This window comes from Doryrhamphus excisus, linkage group LG15 (genome assembly GCF_037039965.1).
Source record: "Doryrhamphus excisus strain RoL-2023G ecotype Guam linkage group LG15, RoL_Dexc_Guam_v1.1, whole genome shotgun sequence".
Classification (NCBI taxonomy): Eukaryota; Metazoa; Chordata; class Actinopteri; order Syngnathiformes; family Syngnathidae; genus Doryrhamphus; species Doryrhamphus excisus.
The window spans coordinates 8,433,240-8,452,359 of NC_136371.1; the positions used below are offsets into that span (position 1 = coordinate 8,433,240).

Here is a 19,120-nt window from a genome sequence, read left to right on the forward strand (position 1 = left end):
TCCACAACCATTGTTGTGTGATTAAGGACCAGACTTGAGCCATCGCACAGAAAACAGCAGTACAATGGCAGGGAGATGACCAAATTAGTGTTTGGACAAGTTTGTTGCCAGGTTGTTGGAAGCTCATTAACACAGTAATTCAAAAAGACTTGGATGAACCTTAAACTCACCATGAATACATGTCTTATACTGTTGTCGCATACACACATATTATAATCAACCTGTATGTCTGGGGTGCCCATTGCGTTGATCATGTCGTGTGGGTCAGTCGAATGTGTTACCCACGTCATAAACGTCACTTTGGAGATGTCATATGACATCAGTCAGCTGACATTAAGCACCTCGCTGCTCTCAGCGGCAAAGATGACTCAAGGGGCACACGGAAATGCAGCTTTGATCTTTATTTTTCAGATTACGGATAAACTAACTCAGCAGAAAAATGTCTATATTTGTACATGTACTGTAGCAACTACTTACAGATATGTCATAAAAAGTCAATAGTTTGATGGCGCTGTGCCACAGCCTGAATTTCACTGTAGAAATGTGTGTTATCTACACTGAAAACTATTAGTGTGCCCATGACTGAAACATTTTTAATTAGTTGCCTTGACTTTGGCTGCAGTCTTTTTCATTTTTCATTTCCAAATGTCCAAATGTACAAACTCCATGTTGTAGCAATTTTTCAAGTGGTGTTAAGAGTTTGATCAGGTCTGAATGTACAAAGTTTTCCTGTTTTATAGTAAGAGTAGTAAGTAGTAAGAGTAACTTGCATGCTGAAAATGTGTGTGCACCACTGATATACTGCAGATAAATAATATAGATAAATACATTTATTTAAGTATACTATAACCTCATGCTAAACGCTTCCCTCTCATCTCAGGTTCTTGCACAAATAATAGTTCATAAATCAATTCTACGTATTTTAAAATAGGGAATTATTTTTCAATCACTCTGTATATAAAAATATGCATGTCCATGTTTGTCGTATTCTTTATTTTCTGTTCATCAATTACAACTTCTGATTATGTTTTGTACAGCACTGAAGGCACACAAAACCAAAAGATAGAGTGCAACATGGCTATTTACAAGATGTACAGAATAAATAATTCAATCTAATTAGGTAGAAAAGCTACAGAGTGTGTGCTTACATGGACTGTATTGATGTTTATAAGGGGCACAGAGAGTGTTTGGGGTATAAATCCTGAACAATGTCCAAGTTGGGATAGTCAGTCAATGACAAATGGGAAATGCTTTATCAGGTAACAAATCAAACACAGTCCAGTTCCCAACATACGTTCAGATCATACATAACCGGGGCTATTTTTGACAGTTTGAGGATGAAAGAATGAGTTGGAGCAGGGTCAAGTTGATTGTCATGCACCATATTGTGGCATCTGTCAGTGCAATGCATTCTACAAGACAATGGTTATGTACTGTATAAGTGTTATATTTATTCATTTTGACAAAGAATACCCCTCTATCTCATATTATACATTTGTATAAAAATAAATACATGTTCTGTGATTGCATTTAAAAGCTCTGACAAGAAAAAGCACAAAACCCCATGCTTCTGTTTTTCTGATGTACAGTTGATATTTTGCTGACCCGTAAGCCCACCCACCCAACATACACCGTCTGGCCCATGGCACAATGAGCATTCCGGTTCCAACAATCCAGCTGGCTTATGCTGACAGAGGGTGTAATCAGGTCAAACCCGGAGTGAGGATAGACTGATTAAACAGCAATTCTAGGTCAAGTGGTGATTCAGATTCACTGTTTTTCTAAACATCTGCTTTATCCTGACAGGATGGGTGGGGGTTGGCAGAGGGCGGAGTCTTTATTAATCGATTCATTTGGCAGCCATGGATACTGCATGGGTTAAAAAAATAGCCTCTTTGTGTTACATTTGGCCAAAAGTCACACCTTCCAGTGGCTACATAACGTGGCTGTCAAATGACAAAATAAACCGAGCAGTTACATTCTGTGCTACAATTAGACTTAAAGTGACGTGCCCATTACAGCTATTTCACACTGTGGAAAATACAAGAGGGCAAAGAGGACAAGGCACTTGCATCAAAACGTCACATGATTTCTCGTTCTGCCAAAGCTCAGTTATACGCAGCTTGATGCTCTACAATCTCCAAGTAGTCTGGCTCAGTATGTAAATTGGCCTTGAGTTCAAAGTACTCATTCTTAGTTTGCTCAAGCATGACCTTGCGCGGCCGGGAGTACATAATTGTCTCCATTAGCTTTAACTCCTCCTGGTGCCGTGGGACTTGCATTTCTACAGCAGGCTGAAGCTGGGCCATGTTTTTCCTCAGGTACTCCGTAATTCCTAGCTGTTGCAGCTCCTTTTCCCGCTCCAGAATATTCCTGTACAAGGAGTTAGGGTCCCCAAGTGTAAGAAACTCAGCCGGGCTCTCCCCTGCCATTGGTTTGAACTTTGAGCCCGGATTGCCTGTAAGAGGGGAGGTGTTCTCCTTCTCCATGATGCTCCGACAAACATGATTCTTGGAGTTCGGGTGGTCTAGGCTATAATCCAGATCTGCGTCATGCTCCTTTTGCTGAGAACAGTACGTTGGGTTTCGACAGATCTGCACAATGGGGCTATGCGACCTCTCCTCATACAAGGTAGCAGATCCAGGTCTTTGTGTCAGAGTGTGGTGCGTTGTTTTCTGCCCATACATGCTATAATGTAAGTGTATGGGGCTGTTGCTGCTGTTTTCTCTCGGATGCTCTCCTGCTGTTTTTCTTTTTGCTCTGCGGCGCCGCCGATGCACAACAAAAACAACCAGTCCAGCTGAGCAGAAGATTATCATTAAGACTAAAACAAGAAGACTAAGGATGAGCACAGAGAGTGGGACGGTTTCTGTGAGGGAGCTGAGTAAGCCTCTGCCAGAGCCGTCGGGGCCCAGTGTAGCAGTCACGCTTTCCTCTCCATCTGGAGCCAAAGAGTGGGTTCCCAAACCTGTGCAGAGCACTTCGTGACGTAAGCTCCTAAGATCAGCCTGCATCACTTTCTTTGGGGTGTGACACAAAATGGAGCCCACTACAGTGTCTTTTCTCAGTTTTTCCACCCACTGTTTGAGGCTGAACAAGTCACAGCTGCAGTCCCACGGGTTGTCCTCAAAATAAATCTGCTCTAATGAGTCGAGTTGATCAAGCACGTTGCTCACTGGCAGGTGCATAAACAGATTTTTCCTCAGATTTAATTTGGTGAGGGGTGCATTGCGAAATATCTGTGCAGGAAGAGAGCTGAGCAGGTTGTTGTTTAATGATAACAGATTAAGGTTTGGCAGGGGATTAAATGTGCCTGGAGCAATGTCCTTGATAAGGTTATATTCCAGATACAAGAATTCGAGGTTGTGGAGACCCACAAACATTGTGGGGTAAAGTTTTTCAATTCGGTTACCGTTTAAATGCAGTTTCCTCAAACTGCTTAAGCTGAGGAATGTCTCATTGTCAATATAATCAATCCTATTATTTGCCAAATTGAGCAATTCCAGCCCATCATATGTAACAAAATCATACCTGTACAGTCTCTGAATCATATTTCCTGTCATGACCATTTTAGTGGGGCTTTGCTGAAGTATTCCGATATCTGAAACCTTTTGAATTCCTCTATCTTGACAATGCATCAAAAACCCTGCCACAGGGTGATTGTGGCAAGAACAATGCTCTACACAAGGACTACCCGGAACGTGAGACGGTGTTGGTTCCTTGGCGTCGTCTTTGGCATCAGTTAACTTGGGAATCTGCGCCCCCTTGGATGAGGGCGTAACAACCATATCCAATGACTTAGAGGGTTCCTCTAAATTGATATCTGCGTGGGATGGACAGAGAATTTCCCGCTTTACTTTAGCTAAGATGGTGCCCTTGAGATTGTGTGGTGAGTTGCAGATCACCTCTCCAATTGCAGATTGGCCCCTCATGTTCTCCATCCAGATTTTTAAATGCAAAATTTCACAGTCACACACCCAGTCATTGTCCTCCAATAGTAGTTCCATAATCCGACCAATGTGCTCTAAAAAGCCAACATAAGGCAGAGTCTGGAGCTTATTGCCACGTAGGTCCAGGTGGGTGAGAGGCACAAAACGGAAAATGTTGTTTGGTAAAAACTCCATGGAATTATCATTGAGGATTAGGACCTTGAGGCGGATCAGTTTGTTAAAGGCTCCAGGCTCGATGACCCGAATGAAATTTGTGTCCGCTTGGAGAAACTCCAAATTCACCAGGCCTTGAAAAGTGTCCTCTTTGAGTGTGACGAGAAAATTTCTATTGATGTGGAGTTTTTTCAAAGAACCAAGAGTGCTAAAAACTCCTGGTTCTAATTCTTGTATGCTATTACCTCCGATGTGCAACGAAAGGGCATTTTTGAGCCCTTCCATTTCCTCAGTGCGAAGCTCAACTAAGTCATTTTTATAAAGGTTTAGGTGGAAGGGCACATCTGAAGGGATTTTAATTTGGGAGATGCTGCTGAGGTTTCTCTGCTCGCAGTTAATGTAGAGGATACCGTCCTTTGCTTCGCAGGAGCACAAAGAGTCGCAAGACTCGCTAATGGAGGTCGACGGCTGTAAGGGATGAGAATCTTGGCATCGGATCGCCTTTAAAAACACGCTGACCAAAATGACACAGGGCAACATGATGGTCTGTGATACCTGTAATGAAAAAAAGTGGGTGGGGAGAGGAGAGGGGGAAAATATTAAATTCATACAGTTTCAAGTTGTCCAAAATAACATTCCGCTGCAAGGTTATAGTTGTCTGTGAATAATAACAAAATGTCTGCAGCATTTTCTTTGATTTCTCATCTGGTGCATCACACAAGTAGCCTGTTTCATCACACTTTGTTTGGTAAAACTCTGGTGCAGTTTGCTTGGTTCATTGGATCAAGTGTGATTATTAAACCCTGGCGAACACCGAACAAATGGACAAAGATTGCTTTAACTGGAGATGGGTCCACTCTCCGAATTGTGGTGCAATTTGCTCAACTCTGCTGAAATGTGACTGTGATATGTAACAAAGACACAGACTAGTGTAAACACAACTGTAAAAAGCACGGAGGAGTCATGAATATATAAACGCTAAGCCCGGTACAGCTGTCTTCAGTTGTCTTTAATGCTGTCTCATTGTTGCATCTTTGCGTATCTGTCTTGCAGTACTCAAGAGTGCTGTTTATCACTCTGTCTGTCTGCCTGCCTGCCTGTCTGTCTATCTATAATGTTACATTTATGAGGATTTTAGAAGCTCTTTGTGAGATCTCAGCTCGCGAAAGCAAAGTACAAACACAATCCTACTACATTTAAGCTAAACAGGCAGCATTATTGCACGCATATTTGTGATGCTTTTAACTTGGTGATATTTGTTGCTCAGTGAAGCAAAATGACACAGAATTGTAAGTGTAAATTCCAATAATACCCTTTTTCAGAAACTTACTGATACGTCCGTTTCAATGCTGAGCGACAACACAAAGGCGGCATCTCTTTCTTATGACTCAATGTTTGGCCCTCTCTATGCTATGCATTATATGACTCACACAGAGCTACTCTGTTCAAATGCCATATCATGTCTCGATCAAAAATACCATATATGAGAAATGTTCAGCCAGTTATCTTTCAAGTGGACTGAATGGACAGCACCACAAAACATGGCATGTGCCGCACTGCTCCATCAATGAAATGTGTCTCATTAATCTGATTTAAGTGACAGCAGATCAAAGGCTGAATCATTCTCGTGAACTGGCCGTGTGATAACTTCAATCACGAGTACGCAACTGATGGGAAGGTGGGAAGGCACAGCTGTTCTTCACAAAGCTGAGTATCTGAAATCCTTCATGCTAGCAGGCCTAAGAAAGCACATGCTTTGGAGAGCAAGGAATCTGATTCTATAAATAACTTCCACATTATTTGAAAGTAATAAGGCATTAGAGACATTGTATCAAGACAACAATGCATATCCCTGTGGGTTAGTGTGTTTCACTCTTAGTATTTATAATTTTATATTGGGTTGCAACCACGTCTGCATCACTTCCGATGACTGGGTGGTAATGGTTTATTTTTATTTTGAACATGCCCACAGATTACATTGGAGCAAACACATACTACAATTCACAACTGCACATGTCCAAAAGGGAGTAGGAAGAAGCAAAGCTTATTAAAACTGTCCTCCTTTTCATTTCACATCAATTGCTACTATGTTTGTTTGTGCACTTCCAGTATTCAACGTGTACCATTTACCATGGGGACGGTGGGGTTCAATGAATATGAGCACATACATACTCAGTATCTCTCTACAATGTTCAACAGATTAAGCGAATAACAAAGCATGTTGCTGGAATGATTTGCTCCAATTGTGTGCATGGTGTGTTGCATGAAGACATGAAATAGTTGAAAACAAGGCGATCAAACAAGGGTGATAGCTTGTCTTCCGCGTCAGATACAATAAATGTAGCAGGTGAAAATACCTGAAAATAGCTGTTTGAGCATGGCTATCTGCGTTGTTACACCAAATCAGTCTGCATCAAATCTGCATCAAATTCATTATTATAGAAATTTACGATCACATACAAGTCCACAATTAACCTAACATGCATGTTTTTGTAATATGTGAGGAAACCAGAGAAAATCCACACATGCACGGGGAGAACATGCAAAGTCAACGCAGAGATGCTCCAGCAGAGATTCTAACTCAGCTCTCCCCAATCTCCTTACTTTGTGGCCAACATGCTAACCACTTGGCCGAGTGGAAGACCCAAGAAAAGGTACATTTAACATAGCACAAATCAATAAGATTAACGTAACTGTCAAATGTGTGGCTAGCTTTTACGGTGGTAACGTGAGCTAAAAATATGGAAAAAACTTTAAAAAAAAAAAATCAGGTTGAAGACTCAAAACTCAAAATCGTATTAAAGAAATATTTGTTTTATTGCTAGTCGGCTGATCTACGTTTAGGGTTCATAAATGCAAGGCCATAAACATGATGTAGTATGCTATTTAGTTTTTGTAATGTCTATTAACTAATTATTTCTCTCTATCACCAGTAAATCACAATCTTGGATGGATGTAATCTACAGAGCACCATCATGTAGTCCCAAGCAAGCTATCCTTTGTTAAGGGGTTATGGGTAACAGTGAGGTGACAAGACAGTTCTGGATTGGCTTGTTCAGCTCACACTCTTTTTGTTTGTTTGGGTCGGTGCATCAGGATGTGTCATTTTGTCCCCTGTGTCCTCTTTTAATATGTTATGGACCTTGTTCCGTAACACTATCTTCTCCTGAAATCCCGATTTGAAATATTTCCATGTGCAAGAACAGCACATAAATGCAGCATTTTCACCCCTAACTACTGCTGTTGTCATGTGACAACAGCAACCATATGTGACGTCACATACAAATTGTGGAAGTAACGTTTATAATATTTAAAACAACAAATAATCTTGCAAACATTGCACATACGTTATGAGGAGCTCTCTCATCATTGAGCACCTTTCTGCATCCCCCCCAATACCAACACCCTTGCCACATTTGATTTATTCCAAGGTCACTTTCCAGACACGACGCAGACAATGAAGCTCAGCAAAAATGTTGGACACGAATAATTGAGAGAATGCTTTCGGATAAACATGAATGAGACACCTCATTCGGAAATCAAACATAATTTGCGTCAACAATAGCAGGCAACTGAAGAAATAACCCTGTCATTTACGATTCACCTCGGAGGATAAAAACATGCTTGTGTGATTAAACTGTTAATTCCTCAGACTGTGACAAGGAATCAGTTTCCTCTCCAAAGACAACCTGGGAGCAAAATACAGAAAAAAAGACTCAATCACTGTAATTGTACAGTGCATTTCCATCTACAGTGCATTCTTTACGAGCAAGACAAGATATGAGAGAGCAAATTCATCTGACCTCTGTTAAACCATCATAAAACAACATTTTCTCCTGCTTTTGGTTCATTTGTTTATGCTCTCAGCAGTATCACATGTCGATGGTCCAAGTAGATAGTTTTCAAATGAACTTTGCTTACGTGTTATTTCCAGTCACAGCAGCTTATATTTGCATCTCTGTCAAACAACTAAACCATTAACATTACAAATACTGGAACATATTCCTGCCCTTAAAATCAGGAAAATAATGTACTGGTGCATGGTTCAACTTTGCTACATTTGCCACCACTAGTGAGCTGTTTACTTGGCACTTTTTGACCTTACAGTGGATAAACCTTGTCATTGTGCCTGGTGCACTTTACAGCCTGTGTACAATGGCTGTTTTGTTGTGATTTAGTTTTCTTAGGATTGAAATCAGAATAACTTTTGCGCTATTTATAAGCATTTCAAGTCACTTGACACTGTTAGATTACACATTAGATGCATTTTCAACATGTAAAATGTAATGCAATCACTTCTCCAATAAGTTGATGAATCACAGCCCCTACAATCCAGACTGGATGGCAAGGCTTGTTGGTGAGCAGACAAAAGTTAAATAAAATAAAAATACTTCTTGAAATCAGGAGTGGGCAAACCTTTTGAGTCCCGGGCCACATAGGGTAGAAAAACAAATAGGTGGGGGGGTTATATACATATTGGTGGTGTCAAGAAGAACAACATACTTGCTAACGGTGCAAAAAAAAGAAAACACAACAAATCCATGTCAAGTTAACACACCGCATACGGTAAATCCACAACAAAGCACTAAACATAACACATAACTTAAAACTGCCTGAATGCCCGTAAGGCATGCTGGGTAGTCCAGCTCCAACAACAACATGAACTATGAGATAAACATTAGGTATCAAGCATATGTTAACAACCTCATCAACATATTTTGCAATCTACCAAAAATGTGACAAACATGGCAAAATGTTGTCAGAAAGAATACCACAAACTACTACGCAGTAGGTCGGTTACTTTGTGCGTCTGTTTTAGTGAGTTTTATTGTTTGAATGACTTTTCTAGAAGCTATGGATTGGATCTGACTAGTGGTTGTGAGGAGATACAGCCCTGGAGGAGAGGGTTGCTCGGGAAATATTTCCACACACAAACGTTCCTTTCCGCATGTCAACCTCTGCAAAACTACTCATTTACAAGTAGATTCTCTGTTTGAAAATCTTCTGTTTTCTGTTGAAAATTTTTTGTTTGAAAATTTTCTTACTTTCAACTTTACGAAGCAATTATTAAAAGTATGTATGAGTCGTGCTGAGGTCAGATTGAAATGGATATGCAAGGCTGCAGCACAGGAATCATATCGGAAGAGAAAAAGTTGTATCGGTACAACACTTCCGTGTGATATTGGGCCAGTTTGCAATTGGACTAAACTATTTTTGGGTTTTGGGTTTTTTTGAGAAATTAAATTAAACAGCAGTCTGACGTCAAGAAACCAAGGTCAAAGTTTCATCACTATTTTTGTCCGTGGTGAAACTCGGACTGAATAGATGTTATCTGACTATAAATAACACAGCAGAACACAGATACGGAAGCACAGCCTCACATTTTTCCATCTGTACTTCACACTGACTTCTTCAAAAGTGTTTTAATTTCATATGCCCAATATAATCAATGTTGCATTGGACACCACATCACAACTGTGTTTGATAAAGCTTCTTCCGGTACTTGTCTTCCACAATGCAGCTCCGCATTCAACATTCAAATATGCATCACTTTGCTGTTCAGAAGATTCAATTAGCAGGGCCGCCAAAGCCTCGTGAGAGCTCCTCTCATGCATGTGCGCAAAGCAACTCATTACTCAATGACAAATGAATTCCAACAAGACCACTACAAATATTGGAAAATATCTTTTAAAAAAACACATCACAGCCTTGCAAGATCTCACTCCATACAGACCCATAAATAACACATTTCTGCTTAATTTTACCCACCATTATGACTGATTTCACTTACTGTTTGCCTTAGACCAACGGCCATTGCCTTCAGGGGTATCAGAGTAAATATTTTGACCCCAAATTGCTTGGCACTGCCATCCATCCTAAACCATGGCTTCAGGGCCCCAACCAAATTAGAATAACTGAATGTGTAATTTTGAACAAATCTCTGCAAAACAACACAGCTCATTGTTGAAAGGACAAGGGCACCACAAAACATGTGATCTTCACTGAAGGCATAACACCCTTCACCCTTCCACAGATGCATCACACTTTGCAGGTAAACACCACGCTATACACAAATCTCAATGTAGGCAGTACAGAATTGTGTGCACATTGTGGGCATCGTCGTCATACAGTATGAATTCAGCTGTGTCATCATGCCGCCAAAGGAGGTTGGCCTACTACATACCAGTGGTCTGATGAAATATCAATATACCAAACTATTGCAATGTTTTACATTGCAATGGTTTGCTCACACCATGTATTATTTTGTAAATTATTATTAAAATTTAGCCGTTATGAATGTTGTTCTTTGTTCCTCCTCAGTGAGTTGTGCCATCATCCAGAAGATGTGGAACTTCTGCCACGAAGGTCACAGAAGAAGAAAACTCAAACAACACTGCTGCGAGGATGTGACCAGCGAGGTAGGACAATCAAAAGTGTGGACTCACTTTGATTTGTCCCAATCCACATTTTTTGGCTTTATCATTCATTACTTGCGAGTACCTATGCATTGTATTAATTAAAATGTTTTTAATATGTGTATGAGGCATATTCAATAATTACAATAGTGACTCTTATTGCAAATTGTCTTCAATATCAAACTAGCAGTGGTGTTGTATTGGTGTTGTCAAGACCTTGAATGCAGAAGTCATGTGGACATTTAGTAGTATCAGCATAAACATGAGCTAGAAACCAATATAGAATTTTAATCAATGGGGGAGTTGGATGTCAATGTGATTCTGTTTTCTGTCAGTGGGCTTTAGTTCTGCAAAACCAAGCAAACATTCATTACTCTTTGCAGTACTTAAAAAAAGAAGTGTGAGGTTCTACTTTTAGGTGCAATGTTCTACATGATGGTCTCCATTCCCTTCAGGGTTCATCTGTTCTTCATAACTTCAATTGCTTGTTTCAGCAGGGCAACCACAGCCAGTCAGAACGGCCACAGGGTACTGGCAATGATCATCTTATGATTCCTCCATAAATGCAGTTTCGTACAGAAGCACTTGGACAGTGAATAGTTTTTATGATTTTGACTCTGTAGACCACCACATTGGAATCAAAAGAATTCAAACTAGACATAAGATTTGAGTTTTTATTTAAGAAATTATAGCAAGTTCATGTAACATAAATTTACAGAAGCTGAAGAACATGCCATCATTGTAAATCAACTATAATCTTTCACGTCTGGAAAAAAACAATTAGTCGTCAATGACTGATCTGAATCTGGAGCCCATGGTCATCACCAAGTTTCCTCATCGGGGGAGGCTTTGCCGGGCTTTCACGACAGCCACTTGCTGCTTTTTTTGTGATTCTTCACTTGCAATACTTGTGCCTCAGTTAGTGCCTTGGTTAGAGTGTTTTTCGGCTTATGTCCAAAATCTGTGCATTTTTTTTCCTGTACATTTTGCTTACATTTTGCAGTTTTCATTCTCATGTTATTGATACACTGTGTGAGTCCAACTGTGCTCTTAATGTATTTTATCACAAATGTCCTTCCTAGCAGCTCACTAATAAATGGAAACAGGCACTGTCCCGCCAGACACAAACACAAGACACCAATTCGAGAGGAATGTTGGGTAAAAAGCTGGACAGCTCGTGTTAGGACGTGTAAAAATAACAACTCTTTACGTCCCTCCTGCTTGTTTTAGGACAGCCCTAGCATGTTTAAGACCTGAACAGAAATGCAAGATAACGTGTGTAACAGTCAGCACAAGCAGAGGAAACCAAAGTTATGTTTTCCTAAATAATCGTTATTCTTCTTTGAAATGGCCGTCTGTGCCCCTTTCTCAATTGCACATTTTGCACATCACGCAGAGTGCTGTCATTTCATATTTTTACTTCTACCAACTGCAGGTGAACATAAATTGAATATTAATGAAAGGTTTGTGCTCTGCAACCATTTTGGTGCCTGAAGCATTGAGTCCAGTACAAGCAGCTTCTTGACTATTTTATTCATCGTCTTCTTTTTTTTTTTTTTAATCTCAGCTCTTTGACTCTCTCCCAAATGTCTGACAATTACACAGGCATGCGTTGCTGCAAAACATAGCCCATCTAGGCAGCAGTCATCCTTCGCCCCCGAGTCCCTTGGAGGTCAACAGCCAACGGTCGCGTGCGGCCACTAATACATCAAGTCCAACTGCTTTTGCTCGCAGGCAGAAACGAGTAGGGAGTCTGAGACAGCGTTACTTGTTGCATTCAGCCAGGCACGGTTTCATTTCAGTCACATACACTCACACCCCTCTCACCCCTCCTTCCTCTGCTCTATTGCTTGTGAGTGCATTTTTGTGCCTTTTTTATGCACACGTGCGCGCTCCATAGTTGCATGCCAGAGCACCGTGCAGTGATCTCAAGAGCCAATTAGGCTACTGAGGGACTGAGGGTCGCTTTTTCATCTGCAGTAATGGAAGTGATGTGGCTAACCCTGCAGGGGTCAATGCCACCACTACGCTATTGAATGTGCGAGAGCAAGAGTGATTCACTCCAAAGAAATTCTAATTTGATGATACTTCTGACATCAGCCTGGAACAAACTCTGTTACACTTGTTTTACTTCAAGAAATAAATTTCATTTCGTTAAGCTGTACATTACAAATTGCAAAGCAAATGAGGAAAAAGCGGTAGAAAATGAATGAATGAACGAATGCTTGTTTCTCCCCCTGGTAACCACTGTTAGGCCATCTGATACCCAAATGTCAACTTCAGGAGGGTGTCACTCTCCATGGTTGGTTAACGGCCTTTGAGTTCAACATTTTCAACTAAGCCAAGGTAGATTAACCTGAAGCTTGTTGTCTCATTTAATCGAGTACTTAGTTGGGCCCTAGACTAGTGGTGTCCAAACAGTGGCCAGGGTGTTAATTTTGGTCCACGGCACATTCTAATAATAGAATTTAACATGAAAAGTTCTGAAAAGAAAGAAGCTGCAAAAATTAAGTTTGATTTTAAAGCAAAAATCTGTTAATTGTTGAAGTTGTAATATTATCAGAAACAAATAACGCAACATTTTTTTGTTGGAGGTGGAGTTTTATAATGTTACAAGAATAAAGTTTTTAAAAAAACACAGGAAGTCATAATTTTGAGGAAAACATTTATGAGAAGAAAGTACAAATAAGAAAAAGTCAAAATATTACTTTATTACTTTAATCTTTTTTTGTAGCCCTTGGTGGACAACATTTGGACAACACTGCCCGAGATGAACCCGATCAGTTTTTAATTCAATCTTTATATTATGCCAAGAGGAAGCAGAATTATAATCATGTGTTGTTTGTTATGTAACATATCAGAAAGAAAGACAAAAATGTTGATCACTGTTTTCCAGAGTCAAAGCTGTTTGCTTGTTTTGCCCAAAACACAAAGATAATAGGTCTGGTTTCGTGGATGACTAAGGAAATAAAAAATATATATATTCACATTCGAGAGGCTGAAATCAGAGAATATTTACATGTGGAATGCTAACACAGTTTCCAATTAATTGTATACTTGATTAATCACTGATTAATTGTTGCAGCTCTATTTGAAACCAAGCTAGACCTAGTGGTATTAGTAGAGCGCAGGCCTCCAGGCTGGACTATATCAGTTTGGATCCATACGTTTTTAAATGGAGTGTTCTCACTAACTTCACTTTAAACTCACAATTGAAGGGAAAAAATGAAGAATCCTAACATACACAAACAAAAAATTAAGTCCTGGACATGCACCATTCACGGCAAAACATGGAATAAGTCAAAATAGTGTAATATTCAGAAGACTTCATTTACTTTCTAAAACATTCAGTCATACTAAGTTGGAATGAAAAGTATTTTGCCCTCAATTACAGTAGATATAGAGTCAATTTTGGCATTGCAGGTTTTCTGATGGTCGTGATATGGTAGATGCTGGGTACCGGAGAAGCTTCTTGTTAAAGCAAATAAGACACGCCTATAATACATGAGGGACGAGAGAGGAATGGATTCCCTAAGTGTGGAAATAAACGGCAGTGAAAAGACACACCAGTCTTGGGGATAAGCAACCAGGTGAGCTCAAGGTTACCTGTCAAGTTCAAGCTCTGTTTTATATCAATTACACATGGAAATTAAGAACCAGTCTTATAAGAATTGTGTAAATTTGGGGTTTCAAGTGTTCTCCATCGTACAATAAGAACAAGATAACATTGCTTACTGAAAGTTGCAAAATAAGTCAATGTAAAAAGAGAAGACAAATGACACTGCGTTCTTACCGACGACAAGTGATGGGAGATAAGCTATTCCGAATTTCACCACGTCGAGTCCATCAGTGCGCGGAAGCCACCCGCGGAAGCCTCTCCGCGGTGAGGGTGAACTTCCAACGGCGCCGCTGGTCAGCTCTCAGCTGGCCCCGGTCACTGTCGCGAAAAAATGTCCTCACTCCTCTGGTCCCGGGACAATGAGCGACACTTCTCTGCCGCCTATACCGGAATTAATTATGATAAAGTTGCGGTCCCAGCCAAAGGACTGAAAGTACAGTGATGCTGAGTAAAAAAGCTGCTAATCTTTTTTCACAGGCCCTCAAAGTAACCAGCAAATGCTGTCCTCTCGCAGCGCCGTGCCTTGTGAAGCGTTTGCAAATCTGCGACGCCTTGTCTCATCTGCTCCGTAATTTGCATGCCATGGAGGTGCAATACATGGAAGGGGGATAACTGGCAAGTTCAAAAAGAGAGGGCAGATTCACATCCGGCCATGCTCGTCAAAATAAGAGCATATCTATATAAAGAAATTAGAGGCTTCGCGTAAAACTAGCTTTACCCACCCATTACTGTGATCATTTTAACCAAATGACTTTTACAATTAGCTTTTACAGTCAATTACACATTTTTGATGTACTTCCAAGAGAAAAAATGCACGTGTTTCAAATGAAATGTGACCAACTTCCGGCATTTGCCTTGCCAAATACATGGTACAACAACACAGATGGGAGATTGCCGTTACACCTAATCTCTTCTTCCTAGTGGAGTTTCTTACATTACTAAGGGGGAAAACCTTGAAATGGTGAGCTTTAAATAGCCAGGCTGCAGCATCCCAAATGGCTGTTGTTATGTAATAGGTAGAAAGAATAATAACACTACAGTAGGCTACAAATGATCCAGTGGAAGATAAAAGGAGATGAACGTGTCGAACGCTTAGTCAGATGTGTGTATGTTATTGTGGGGAGGAGGGGATGGTTCTCCTCAGGTGCAAATGGTACCAAACTGCAAGCTGCTCTGTGTCCTTTGATGCTTAGACAATCTTTGAACTCCCCGTTGCCATATATGATAGCATGCTGGGCAGTATTCCATCTCATGCTTCTCTGTGACAAAACCCCGATGGAAACTGATTCATCCACTATCTAAATTCTCTGCAGTGTTACGGGTTGATCGCTTTCAGATGGGCCACAATGTGGCTTGACATAGCTTGGAGCCCTACTGGGTTTGTCACCAGATTTAGGGTGAATTATGCTCCCATCTGGAGCATCAGTAAGTTTGTGCAGAGGCTTGCCAGTGGCACAGACTTCCACCGAGATAGGATGGCCGAGTAAATATTTCCAAATTACAAGAGGTGTTTATTATTGGAGTTTAGTCACAAGTGTGTGTTGAATGGTAATATACACACATCATGAGAATGAATATAATATACATTTTTTACCTCAATGTGTAATGTATTTTGAGTTATTTGATACAACAAAGTACACCTTCAATGATATATAAACAATTGTGCAAATTTGAAGTCATTTTGAATGTTCTCTAATTTACTCAGGGTCCAAATGTTTTGGCCACCAACAAGCTTTTGGCATAATTCTGGTAGAGTTTAAATACGTAGCTCGATTTCTTGTGTAGCTGTTGATTTGAGGTGAAGTTGAACAATTTGGAAGTAGTCCTTTTTCATTATTCCATCCACTTTGTTCAGTGCACCAGTACAGAGGGGTTTTGCAGCTGGGGGGCGGGACAATGGACACAACAGCCGTCTCAACGTCCGTAGTAGTCCCATGATGACAGCAACGATGGTCCGCTTCCAGCCTTGCCACCGCCAATAACGAGCATATAAATGTGAAGGTGCAATGGTGCCCTTGTCAACCACATCTCCAGGGGCAGAGAGCACCAGCCACAGGGGGAGAACGAAAGACGAGAGAGAGGGGTTAGTCACACACTACATAAATGGTAAGTATCATTGAGAAGAAGGTTTCAATATTTATTGGGGTGAGGGCAGGGTTAGGGGTTTTAGGGGTAACCTATTTCGGGGTTTGATTAAGGGTCGGGAAGAGGAAGAGCCAGGCAGTGAGACCCTGATCTGGATTCATGAACAGCCCTGCTGGACTGCTCAGCCCCCCCCCCCCCCACATAACATCTTAGAAGTTAAGGCAGGGCAAAGGTGAGGGCAGACGAGCTTGACATACAACCATTGACGTCTAAACTGCTGGCAGTATCCAATTTTGCAATTTTTTCTGACTCAGTGTTACAAGGTCTCAGGTGTGAAGAGGGAGGAGTTACATTTGGGGTTCTTGGTAATAACACTCTTTCATACTGGTCACTGGAAGTTCAACATTATTTCTAAATTCCTTATTTCTAAAATCACAAATACTTAAACTTGCTCAAACTAGGACTACGTTAAAAAAGCCAAAACATTTCAGTATGTGGAATCAAACTATGGAATGGATTGAGTAAGGACCTCAAACAATGCACAACGATGAGGCAAATCAAGAAACAATACAAGCAGTTGATGTTTGCTAAATACAAGGATGAAGAGTCTTGAACCAGTCATGATGTGCTTTATATATCACTATATTGACAGTTACTATGGTACCCATTATGTCATTGTATGATCATATCACCTTGTACTTCGGTACGAGGTGCATTATTAAAAAAAACAAACAAAAAAAATCCTTAAACTGTATAATGGAAAGCAGGAAGTGAACAAATGTAACAGTATCAAAAGTATCAGATGGAGGGGTAGGATTTAATAAGCTTTGCTTCTTCCTACTCTTTTTGGACATGTGGAACTGTGAACGAACTGATTATGTGATGCACTCAATTGTAATCCGATGCATGTTCAAATGAAATAAAACCATTACCATGAATATGACACTGCATGACAAAGAAGTCTCTGAGCATGAAGTCTCTGACACAGTCACTCTACACAAAGATGTTCTAGACCACTGGTTCTCAACTATTTTGACCCATTTTTGACCTAAAACAAAAATTCTGCTAACCAAGGCATACCCTAACCAAGACGCCACTGTATTTGATGTTGACGACTGTCATTTCATCGAACTTTGTTTTTTGTTCTATGATCATGTTTACAGAGATGTGTCCCTATTTGTAGCATGTTACAGTGAAGAAAATAAGTATTTGAACACCCTGCTATTTTGCTATTTCTCCCACTTAGAAATCATGGAGGGGTCTGAAATTTTCATCGTAGGTGCATGTCCACTGTGAGAGAGATAAACTAAAAAGAAAAATCCAGAAATCACAATGCATGATTTTTTAACAATTTATTTGTGTGATACAGCTGCAAATAAGTATTTGAACACATGTGTATCATCTAGAATTCTGACCCTGAAAGACCTGTTAGTCTGCCCATTAGAAGTCCACCTGCACTCCATGTATCATCCTGAATCAGATGCACCTGTTTGAGGTCGTTAGCTGCATAAAGACACCTGTCCACCCCATACAATCAGTAAGACTTTAACTTGTAACATGGCGAAGACCAAAGAGCTGTCCAAAGACACCAGAGACAAAATTGTACACCTCCACAAGGCTGGAAAGGGCTACGGAGCAATTACCAAGCAGCTTGGTGAAAAAAGGTCCACTGTTGGAGCTATCATTAGAAAATGGAAGAAGCTAAACATGACGGTCAATCTCAATCGGAGTGGAGCCCCATGCAAGATATCACCTCGTGGGGTCTCAATGATTCTAAGAAAGGTGAGGAATCAGCCCAGAACTACACGACAGGACTTGGTCAATGACCTGAAAAGAGCTGGGACCACCGTTTCCAAGGTTACTGTAGGTAATACACTAAGACGTCATGATGTGAAATCATGCATGGCACGAAAGGTTCCCCTGCTTAAACCAGCACATGTCAAGGCCCGTCTTAAGTTTGCATATGACCATTTGGATGATACAGAGGAGTCATGGGAGAAAGTTTTATGGTCAGATGAGACCAAAATAGAACTTTTTGGTCATAATTCCAATAAGCGTGTTTGGAGGAAGAAGAATGAAGAGTACAATCCGAAGAACACCATCCCTACTGTGAAGCATGGGGGTGGTAGCATCATACTTTGGGGGTGTTTTTCTGCACATGGGACAGGACGAGTGCACTGCATTAAAGAGAGGATGACTGGGGCCGTGTATTGTGAGATTTTGGGGAACAACCTCCTTCCCTCTGTCAGAGCATTGAAGATGGGTCGTGGCTGGGTCTTCCAACACGACAACGACCCGAAGCACACAGCCAGGAAAACCAAGGAGTGGCTCCGTAAGAAGCATATCAAGGTTCTAGCATGGCCCAGCCAGTCTCCAGACCTGAACCCAATCGAAAATCTTTGGAGGGAGCTCAAACTCTGTGTTTCTCAGCGACAGCCCAGAAACCTGACTGATCTAGAGAAGATCTGTGTGGAGGAGTGGGCCAAGATCCCTCCTGCAGTGTGTGCAAACCTGGTGAAAAACTACAGGAAACGTTTGACCTCTGTAATAGCAAACAAAGGCTACTGTACCAAATATTAACATTCATTTTCTCAGGTGTTCAAATACTTATTAGCAGCTGTATCACACAAATAAATTGTTAAAAAATCATGCATTGTGATTTCTGGATTTTTCTTTTTAGTTTATCTCTCTCACAGTGGACATGCACCTACGATGAAAATTTCAGACCCCTCCATGATTTCTAAGTGGGAGAAATAGCAAAATAGCAGGGTGTTCAAATACTTATTTTCTTCACTGTACATAACTGTACAGTGTTTGCTCGACGTAAATGGAGTAATTATTAGCGGATGCTGAAGCTGGGTGCAGATGCTGTTTTATTTTCTTGATGCTTCCCTTTT

The 19,120-nt window shown here is 40.7% G+C and overlaps 1 protein-coding gene across 1 annotated transcript; it reads right to left on the reverse strand.

Moving 5' to 3' along the window:
• Positions 1–974: 974 nt before the first annotated feature.
• On the reverse strand, positions 975–14,710 carry slitrk6 (SLIT and NTRK-like family, member 6). Its single transcript, XM_058052034.2, has 2 exons — positions 14,313–14,710; positions 975–4,658 (listed from the first exon to the last, which is right to left on the reverse strand). Exon 2 carries the CDS (start codon positions 4,641–4,643, stop codon positions 2,109–2,111), a length of 2,535 nt encoding a protein of 844 aa, XP_057908017.2. The 5' UTR covers positions 4,644–4,658; positions 14,313–14,710; the 3' UTR covers positions 975–2,108.
• Between the last annotated feature and the right edge of the window lie 4,410 nt (positions 14,711–19,120).